Source organism: Zingiber officinale, chromosome 9A (genome assembly GCF_018446385.1).
Source record: "Zingiber officinale cultivar Zhangliang chromosome 9A, Zo_v1.1, whole genome shotgun sequence".
NCBI lineage: Eukaryota > Viridiplantae > Streptophyta > Magnoliopsida > Zingiberales > Zingiberaceae > Zingiber > Zingiber officinale.
The window spans coordinates 123,534,180-123,545,124 of record NC_056002.1 but is presented as its reverse complement, the minus strand read 5'-3'; the positions used below and the strand labels follow the sequence as shown (position 1 = coordinate 123,545,124).

At 36.3% G+C, this 10,945-nt stretch overlaps 1 protein-coding gene across 1 annotated transcript; it reads right to left on the bottom strand.

Annotated features, from left to right (window-relative positions):
• Positions 1–2,502: 2,502 nt before the first annotated feature.
• Positions 2,503–9,937, bottom strand: LOC122020023 (3-oxoacyl-[acyl-carrier-protein] synthase II, chloroplastic-like). The gene is made up of 13 exons (XM_042577723.1): positions 9,464–9,937; positions 8,601–8,806; positions 8,241–8,444; positions 7,979–8,089; positions 7,795–7,890; positions 7,672–7,717; positions 7,511–7,590; positions 6,026–6,094; positions 5,850–5,934; positions 5,601–5,755; positions 5,426–5,506; positions 2,869–2,928; positions 2,503–2,755 (listed from the first exon to the last, which is right to left on the bottom strand). The coding sequence occupies exons 1-13, from the start codon at positions 9,780–9,782 to the stop codon at positions 2,639–2,641; spliced, it is 1,629 nt and encodes a 542-aa protein (XP_042433657.1). The 5' UTR covers positions 9,783–9,937; the 3' UTR covers positions 2,503–2,638.
• Between the last annotated feature and the right edge of the window lie 1,008 nt (positions 9,938–10,945).

The window sequence follows — 10,945 nt, the reverse complement described above, 5'->3', positions numbered from 1 at the left end:
CCCAGACCATTGATTTGGTCCATTTATCCTATGGTACACATTATGTAGAGATGGACGGGATCAGGATATTTCCATGCTTAGTGTCATGCACCATCTCGCATGATTGCATGTTGTGCGATAGTCGGCTTCATTATTGTTGAGCACATCGCCAGTTACATAGATCTGCACACACCACCACTTATGGGTTAGTGGTATGTCAGGCAGGATGTGTGGCAGTTCTGCTGCTAGGCACCGCTGATCCGGTGACTCAGCGTGGTAGCCGGCAAACAGTTCTGCTCTGTTAGGCTCCACTGGTCTGGAGACGCAACGTAGTAGCCGGCAGACAGTTTTGCTCTATTTGGCTCTGTTGGTCAACTCATGGGTAGTGTGACGCAGCGTGGTAGCCGGCAGGAATCCCTCCTCTGGACTTGCTCAGGGAGATGAGAGCATTGAGCTCCCCCACTTATGATTTGGGGTAGGAGGATAGGTGTACTCCGACAGCATCCCGTCCACTCAGTCACTCATAAGGAGCAGTGATGACAGAGTGCACGGTTGTCACAACCCTACCCACTCGGTCTCACCATCGTGTGTGAGATGGTTGACTGGTAGTATGGGTGACCAGGACATGTCATTGGCATCATATACATTGATGCATTTATTGCTTGTGTTTGCTGCACTTATATGCTACATATTTGGTAGATGCATATGTTTGACATGCATATAGGATTTATGATACTCTCGGTCTAATGACCTTTTTATCTCTATATCAGGTCTTGGTTAGTACAGTTTTTCTCCTGTTTATTTTAGTTTGCATTTATCATTCCTATATCAGGAGACTGTACGCATAATTATTGCTATTAGTTATTTCTTATTATGCATGTCAGTAGTTATCCGCTGAGGAGTTGACTCATCTCGTTGTTATTACTATTTTCAGGTTGAGGCTGTCCGAAGAGTTCCAATCACTAGTCCCCCTGCAGATCGCAAGGATGTGTGTTTTATCTTTTGTTTTTTCTTATTATACTATCTAAATTGTGTTGTAGACTTGTTCTGGATTTTGGCACTTGGATCTTGTATGGTCCTTTATTATCGTTGGATTTTATTTGGATATGTTCTACTATATGTTTGCCTGGACGGCAGAAGAGGTGAGTTACTTTTATTTGCATCAATGTGATTTGTGTTTTATGGGTGTAGTTGAGTAGGATATAAATTTTGAGATTTATGGGTGTAATTGAGTAGGAATATTGAGATGATTTCCGTATCGTTGTTTTAGTTTGGTTTGTTTACTATCATGCTTATTATTTATACATATGTTCCGACCGTGTTGGCCGAGGTATCTGGATTGTTGTAGGAAGTTTCAGATTGTCATCCGTACAGGGGAGATGCTATCGAAATTTCTTCTGACAGAGACTACCTGAGGCGTGACAATAACATCCTCATACCTGCTCCCAACCTGAATCCGAACAATTCCCCTAACCCAATTTCAAATCCAAAAAAATTTCCGAATCCATTTCCGTTTTAAGATTTTCCCATTGAGTCCAAATCTGTGAGAAAAATTATCATCCATGGTCCCCTCCTAAAAAATTATGAACACGTTGATTGTAACGTGCTATTTTTGAATTTATATAAATCCAGTTTTAGTGTATATGACAGTAATAGGATTGATGACGGATAAAGCCGACAAATAAAGCCATTAAGTGGTTTTGGAAGAAAACCAAAGGCATCAACAACAGTTTAGCAAGTGAAAATGACATAAAGATAAATAAATATTATTTTAATTTCTGGTGCCATTTATTATTATTTTTTCTAAAGAAGCAAACCAAGTGGTGGACATTGGGCTGTTTGCACAATTGGATTGGATGTGACATCTCAATCCATCAATTAAAAAATAAAACTTAAAAAAACTTTGAAAATGAAGTAAATTGAACATTAAGGACTTATTTGTATCTAATTTCATGCACAAAATTTAAAATTATTATCATGATGGAAAATTCATTGAGATAGGAATCTTGGCCAAGTTTTCAGCTTCTTGATGTTGTTATCAATTATAACCCCCTCCTGTTTAAATATAATTTTCTGGTGGGCTAACTAATCTACCAATTTGCTCAGGGTGTGACCATGCAGCACATTGTTTAGTCCTCATGGGGCTCATTTCCTATGAACTCGTGTAACATGCTCTTCCAACTCCAGGTAAGCCGTTTTGTCATTTAACAATTAGTGAATTGAATTATATTGAAGATAATGCTTGGTTAGCTTTAAATGATATTTTGATATTATATTATACAGATTAAGATTCTCTTCATTAAAATAGGTTGAGATTGGATATATTATAGGACTCTTATGTAGTCGTGTCACCTTAGTCCAGGTCATAAAACATTGTCCTTTCTTCAGTATACTTCTTTCGATTGTATTCACTTACTACTCTATTATGAAATGCTTGTCCTAAATCAAGAAAACTTTTGAGCGTGGGTAAGGTATCAGTGCGGGCTACCGAATAAAACAAAGCACAGTGCCCAGCATTTTACATACAGGAAAAAGATGAACCCGGCATATATATTACTTCAAAACAATATCAAAAACGAGAATGCACCTACAGTGCAGAAAATATATGAGGATATTAATCAGACTTTTTAGAACATTTGCTTTAAGCCATGAGTTATGATTACTTGTAGGGAGCGAACAGGATGGATGAGTTGTGCCCGCCAAAGCCGAAGGAATTAGATAGTGCTACCTTCACATCTAATCTCTCCTTTTTTGACCCCACTAGCAAATTCGTGTCCTGAATTTAAGAAAAAAAGGAACTCCACATTCAATCTTTAGTAATGTAGATGGATAACATGCCCGCCTAAAGCAATAGAGATTAGTGCCATATCTATACTCTAAAAAACATACCACGCTTTTCTCAGGATTGTCCAGATTAATGTTTGGATGAACCCAACCTGTTCGAATAGTCTGCAAAATGACCGAAAGTTATGTTTAAATAATAAAGAAAGCTACAGAGGCATGATACATCATCTGTCAAAAGTTTGAGGAACAAGAAACCACAAACTTCTCAGTGGAAACCATTTTAAGTTCATGATTATCTATGCGTCTTGCAGGCACATTTCTGTGGAAAAGAAAAGACGCATATTTTTGAAAAAAAAAAAATCATTAGAATAGCACAAACCACTAAAACTACATGTTTTTCTTGATTGCTTTAAGAACAATGTCATATGAACTTATGTGTGATAAAGAGCTTGTTTGGTATACATCCTCAGACAATCTGGTTTGCACATGTATCCAATGTAATAATATCACAATCTTTTGCAGGTTCAGCACTAAGTGAGGACTTAAATACAACAAGAAAGACAATGAAAATGGAAGTACAGGCTATCATCCAAAAATAGCAGACTGTCCAATATGAACAAATTGTGGCAACTAGATCTGTTCATGCACCTGGGTTTTGACACATCTAGAGCCTGGTACTGACTTGATTTCGACTATCTCATGGATTCCAATGCAAAAAAAGCCCAGTACAATTAGCGAAGCACAGAGTTCTTTGCTAAGCTTTTGTATTTATGAGGAAATATACAAACATGCCAATTTTAATGGCAGTTTTTGCGATACCAAAACTTCTTTCCATCATCAAATTAACTTTTCCTTCAGTTACTACTGTTTGGAACTATGCAACATTTATGACATGTTTCCAAACCAGCATGAATGCAAAACAGGCCTATTTGTCTTTTGGTCATATGTAAGTGCCCCACCTCTGAAGCTAAGCCATATAAGGAAAGAGTATAAGCTCAATCTGAATAATATATTCCTGTGCAAGGATTTACAACTCAATCCACGTTCTTAGTCACCTTAGAAGCACATTGTACTGGACTACTGGTATATATCCCTCAGGGATATACGAGAATTATTTGTTCTTCAAACACCCATAATTAAAATTCTGAACCAAATCAGAAGTCTCTAACACGTAGTTCTTAATAACAAAGTGAAGGGACTCACTATTGAGAAGCACATTAGATAATTTTCAGAGAAGAGTATGTTGGCAAAAAAAAAAGAAAAAGTTTATGGAACATTGCAAATATCCTCTTAATTGGAAGATATCAACTTGCTTAAAGGAAATAGATCAAAATGCAAATGCATATACAAGAGACAAAAATTATATCATAATTCTCAAGTTATACAAATGAAAATTTAAGATGGGCTCAAATGTGCTTAAGAAATCAAGGATTTAAGATTTTATTTTTTACTTGCTGTCAAATTTTCCTATAAATTAATAGAGTAGATGCCCTGTCGAAGTCATCTATAGGTCTAAAGATGTCAACCTATTGATATGATTCTTCTACATGTCACACTCCCACTCCTTTGAGTTTGCTAAGAGTTTTGCTTAGCACATTCGAGAGATTCAAGCTGATATTCAGAGAGACTATATTAGCTTTTGTTCACTAGAGTAATGAAACGCATCAAAATCGACATTGATAGAGTATATAGGAGACTATATTTTTGTTCACATTGCCTTGAACGTTTCCCCTAAAGCTCTTTTAAAAATGTCAAGTCCATCCTACTTGGTCCCTTTCTTATGGCTAGAAAAATGTACACTATCACATGTTATTGATATGTCAGTCAAATTTAACATTGATCCCATTTTCAATGTAGACAATAGACAAACCATGTTGAGGGGCATTTGAGTCATCTCCTTTGACTATTGATTTGCTGCAGATCATGCTCCTATACACTCCTATAATTTTGGTACACATTCTTCCCTTGACTACGTGACTTCCTAATTCAAAGCATATTTGATACAAACATTGTTATCTTCCTATGGGAACACTACGAGGTACTTGGTCTGTTGGAGCTCTCAGATATAGACAATTGGATCATTGAAGATGAACTTCATTAAATTGTTCTTAAATATTTAGAGATCCAACAACAAGTGCTAGAGCCATCTTCCCTAAAGTCGCCTCATGGCCATCTACTTTGTATTCATGTTAACTATCACCAAGTTTGATCTTCTCGCTTCCATCTCATTCACCAAGATTAAGTTTTACTTGGGGAGAATAATGCAGTATACAAATTTAGTATTTAGTTTTAGGTTAGTTTTACTTCCAAATTTTAAATTTTTAAAAGTTGCTAATAAGATTTAAAAGGTTTGTTATATTTATTGGAGTAAATTAGACCTTGTTCTAAGAACTAGTTAAGAAAACTAGGCTCTTTAAGTCTTCTATTAAAAGAGCCCAAGCCCTTTTGTAAATTATCTTTTGGTTAATAAAATGTTCTATTTTATGAATTATTGTCTCTTTGTGAGATTTGTTCATGTTGGTGCTACATCATATCCACACAAAATTTGTGAAAGTTAAATGTACATGAATATGCAATCTGACAAGCACTCAGCATGAAATACAAAAATTTGAGAGATTCAGAGGTAAAACTTCAAAGGACAAGGAAAGCCAGAAAATTTTACCTGTACAACAGCAACTGCTTCCACTGCACCAGCAGCGCCTAACAGGTGACCAGTCATAGACTTTGTTGAGTTCACTCTCAGCTGCAATTTCCATAATTCATGCATGATATTAATCACATACCTAAGGGTTCTTGCTGAAACAATATATGAGCTGATATTCTTTTAAATCACACACCTTAGGGTTCTTGCCAAAACATCGGATAAGAGCTTCATATTCTTTTAAATCACCAGCTGGTGTAGATGTTGCATGAGCATTTATGTAGTTAACATCCTCTCTGGATACTCCTGATTCTGATAGTGCCTTCTCTATGCAAAGAATAATACCAGTACCTGATTTAACATGGCCGTTAGAATGTTAATGAATAAGTAAACAGACACTAGAGGTAGCATGCCATGTATGCATTCAAACAAAAAATGTAGTTACCTTCAGGATGTGGCTCTGTCATGTGGTATGCATCACAAGTGAAGCTTCCACCTAAAAACTCAGCATAGATTTTTGCTCCTCTTTGCTGCAAGATCAAAGGAAACATAAACAATGACAGCTGAAAGAAAAGAGATGGAATTATGAATTTGAAAATATGAATGAATCATCCTTCTAACCTTAGCATGGTCTAGTTCTTCCAGAAGTAGCACACCAGCCCCTTCCCCCATAACAAATCCATCACGATCCTAATGACCATTTAAAACAAGAACAAAGAATTAGGTTTACATGACCACCAACCAGGATGTTTCTTTTGGTAAAGCACCAAACATATGTATGGTTCAATTTATCAGTTTATCAGAAAATTTTCAAACTACAACAAACTGATATGTATGAAATTTCCAAAGCCAAACTATACGAAACCCAATAAACTTGTAAATCCAACTGAACCAATCAATAGATTTTTAAATATAATAAAACTGAAATAAAAATCAGTAAATTTATAATCTGCACTAAACCAAAACTAATAAACTTATAAAACAAACCAAATCAATCAATAAACTTCTAATCATATATACGGTTTGGTTTTATTTATTTATGATTATCCCAAGATATATTGTAAACAAACTGAAATCTATTGGAGTTTAAAATAATTTTCTTAAAAACAAAATTTTAATAAGCAACCCACTATGTTTGTGTGTATCTTTTTATCTTCTTAAATTCATGATAAGAATGTGCTACATACTTGTGCTTGGTTCCACCTATAGGTTCATGGATCTGAGATAGGAAATAATAACTAAATAAATAAGCCAAATTTCATAAATATACAACATTCAACACTTCATTAAAAATTTCTAATCATGTTTGTTCACTAGATGAAGGGGAGCCTTGGTGCAATGGTGAAGTTGCTATCACGTGACCTAGAAGTCACGGGTTCGAGTCTCAAAAATAACCTCTTGCAACGTATGGTAAGGTTGCATACAATAGACCCTTCCCTAGACTCCACATTGCCAGGCTGCCTTTAGTTTGTTCACTAGATGATTTATTGTCTACTATACTAACATAATCCTACACAAACAATGATGTTGTTCTACTAGTCTTCTACATTTTGACCCATAGATGATGCCTAAAATACAATCTGACCATAAATAGGTGTCTTCAAGAGATGATAAAATGAAAAACAGAAAAGAACAAAGATTGAGATGATAAAGGGCATATTTAGAAACTGATATAGTTTTATAATTAGAATAGTTAAACTAGTTGGAAGGGCAAGAGATAGAGAAAGAACAAAGAACAACTTTAGTTAATATAAAAAGAATCATTTAATTGATTTGAGTATTAATACTAGTTTTGTTTTGCATAAGGTTCAATGGAGGGATAAGATCCACTCTGCATAGTTAAGCCCCAAATAGTTGAGACAACGGCAACTTCAAAGCTACATGAATAAAAACATAATAGTAAATATTTGTACATGATTACTTTAACTTTTGTGAGCATATCTGAACAAGAACAGTTTGTGGCTTTGTATAAAACCAGAACAGGTGTGGAACACTAGAACATGATCAAGACCCAATAAAATGGAAAGCAAAAGTTACCCAGGAGCTAACTTTCTGATATTCAGGAAATTCAAAGATAGAAAAGAAAATGAAGTAACATAGACATACAACATCCCAAGGGCGTGATGCTTTAGTCGGATCAGTATTTCTTTGAGAAAGTGCTCTGCATGCTACAAAACCACCTATCCCTGCAACGACATTAACATGCATATAGTTAGTGTGATGAATATAATGCATAAAGCGGTTGGCCTTAAGATGAGTTGCCGCACCAATAGGTATGATGGCAGAATCAGATCCACCACAAAGCATCACATCCTGAAATATATGGAGAGCATATGGATGCATGAACTTTGAACTTTCATAATAAACAATGGCAGAAGTGAGAAACTTACTGCTTCACCTCGTATAATATGATTTGCTGCATTTAGAATGCAGAAGTTGCTAGTTGCACAAGCAGTAGAAATTGAATAATTAGGACCCATCCATCCCTAAGGACAAAAAACCCAAGGTAATATTAGAAGTATTTAAAACATTTCTATACAAACTTCCAATTCTGACAAGGATACTTGGTCAGACCAGATCCATCGCAAGCATGGCAGATCCCATGTTTGTAGTTGCAAAAGGTACACAGAATGGGTTCATCTTCTTGTACGAGACTCTCAAAGCCTCAATTGCATCATTAAAAACCTATAATTTTAAATATAAGGGCTATGATTTTTTGAAGGTCAAACAATGTAAATGCTATAAATAACAGAGAAAATTGTTTAAAGGGTACGGGAGACATCATTAATTTCTTAGAACTTTCTTAGGGGCTTCAGATGCATGTTAAGACACATACTTTCATTCCACCCATTGCAGACCCAATCAGCACACCACATCTTGTTTTCTCAAACTGGTTCATGACCTCTTCTGTGACTCCACCATCCTCTAGGGCTTTTTTCCCTGCAGTAAGTAAATAGAGCATGAACTTGTCCATCCTTCTTGAAAACTTGGGAGCCACCCACCCTTCTGCAGAAAAGGATTTGATTTCCCCTGCAATTCTCTACAAAATAATCTTTTATCAGCAACCTAACAAAGCAGTCTGTTTTGAACCCTCACAGGCAAACCAATTTTCAAAATAGTATATTGAGATATTTTAGATAATTGCTTTCTATATATTGTGGAACTTTGAAAAATCATTTGCTTAAGAGAAAAATACCGTGGGATAATTGGAGCAATCAAATGTGTCAATCTCACTTATGCCACTAATGCCTTCAAGAAGGTTATTGTAGAAGACGTCTAGATCATGGCCTAGAGGACTAACCACGCCCATACCTGTCACAACAACCCTCCTTTGTTTCATATGCTTACTTTTCTTCTCGCCAAGTTCCTTAGTTGGTTCCAAGGCAACAGCCATTGTTTTTCCTGCAACCCGATTACAGTATATTAGTGATTATCACAAATATGACACTCATTGCTCCGTTGCTTGACAAGTTTTAACTATTTGGCAATTGACATACACTGACATGCAGTTTGCCCTCTTCTGAAATAAAGCAACCCTTGCCCGTTGTCCTAAAGCCATAGTTATTCATTTCCCACTTTTGGAAGAAAATCATGATAGTATTTCATAGCAAGTACCGAACTGGAAGAAATATGAAATCTGGCAATCCTTGGAAAACTTAGTTGAGCATCCAGTTTATATTCAAGTCTTACAAAAGTCTACTCAAACAAATGTGCAAACAATGGATGATAAATTATATGCATAAAGCAAGCAAGGTTCAATTGCTTAGTTTCTCTACATGTCAAACAAAAGAGCGAATCTTAGTTGGTTTATTTTCGCTACTGAAACCCTTAAGTTAAAATTAGTCAGGAGTTCGACATCCAATCAATGTCACACCAAATCATGCACACCAACCAATCACAAACCCAGATCTCTGATCTCGTTAATAACTCTCTAGCGATTCTCAGAACGTATCCAACAAATTAAGAGGGCCAAGATATATTATATGGGATAATAACAAAGCAATAGACTCGAGTTAACATCAAATAAATAAATAAATCAGTGTTGTCTGTTGCGGATACCAGATGCAGCGGCGGGGTGGCGGGCGGCTCTTCGCGGCGCTGGGTAGCATTCGACTCTCTGAAATCCAAAGAGAAGCGAGATGCGGCTATCGGCACGAAGGGCAGCGACGCCGGAGGAGCGGAAGTCGCATAAACACGGGTCGAAGGAGCTAGAAATGGCCTGGATCTTCGATCCTCGTAGGGGGGAGTGGGAGGAGATCGCCACCGGCCTCCTCCGATGAGACCTGGCGAGGCGATCCTGGTCGCAGGCTGAGGAGGACACCGACGCCGCCGTGGCAATCCACGAGCCGAGGGGCGAGGCCACGGCCGCGCCTGCCATTGCAGCGAGGCTCCGACAACTATTTAGAGGAAGAGAGAGAGAGACGATCGAGAATTGGAAAGTGGAAAGGAAGAGAGAGAAGGGTTTAGCTTATATAGAGAGAAGGCGGAGAGGTTGGGGATGATGGCGAAGAGTTGTTTTGTTGGCCCAGTGGAGGAGGAGGAGGAGGAGATAGAAACCGTGCGATAGCCAAAACGGCCCCACCCGACAAAATAATAGAGAAACTTAAATTGTTTCCTATAAAAATAAATAAATGATAAGAAAAAAAAAAACTATAATGCAGGAAATTTATGCCTACGGTATTTACGGTATCTTTTCCCTCATCGGCTCACCACTAAAAAAAACTATTTTCAAAAACGGAAAAAAAAAGACATTTAAAATTATTTTTGAGTGGTTTAAATTTTAAAGAAGCGGGTATGAGTTGACCAATAAAATATTTTTTTATCTGTTAAAAATTAATCCTAAGATTTATATGAGCAATTACTAATTATTCTTAACACGCGGGAGAAGAAACCATAATTAGTGATAAACTATGAGAAAGTAATTGTGCACACTTGGTAATTACAGAATGTTAAATTTGCTCCTAATTGTATATTATTGATGAGTAAGAAACACACGATTGTTTGGTCACCCAAACAAGAATGGTTAACACAAAGAGTGTGGTATAGTTATTTGTTCATAGAAATATTAGGATAGATAATTCAAGAGACAATGATATGACAAACGGTTTATATAGGAGACTATCTCATTATAATAAAAATGAATTAGGGATGGAGGAGAGCAAGTGAAGTCGGTTTTAAAACGTCTTTAAAGAAGTGGTGGGGACGGTGGCAAGTAAGAAGGATGCGCAATGAAGTGAAATAAAGATAGGGAATGGATGTTTTGGTGACGGTTAATATTAGGTCGTCAAGAATTCAAGCCGAGATAATACTTTATCTTTTTCAAATTTAAGTTTAGCTTAATTTTAAATTTTTCTTTTTACTTGAACTAGGTTAGTTTGAATATAATTTATTTAGGTGTTATCGGACTCTTAATTTAAATTTATTTTATTATTTAAAATTTTTATATTTTAAAATTTGTTTGATTGATTAATGAACTTTGATCCTGTTTGAAAGCGGAGAAAATGATTGACTGAGGAAGTGGCTCTAATGTTAACTGCGTGA

Bases quoted from the DNA above. Each gene is read 5' to 3' on its own strand.
- LOC122020023 (XM_042577723.1), bottom strand. From the start codon at position 9,782: ATGGCAGGCGCGGCCGTGGCCTCGCCCCTCGGCTCGTGGATTGCCACG. The intron at 8,807-9,463 runs GTATCCGCAACA...ATCGGGTTGCAG, and splicing joins CCACCCCGCCGCTGCATCTG to GAAAAACAATGGCTGTTGCC. The intron at 7,718-7,794 runs GTAAGTTTCTCA...CATATATTTCAG, and splicing joins ATATTATACGAGGTGAAGCA to GATGTGATGCTTTGTGGTGG.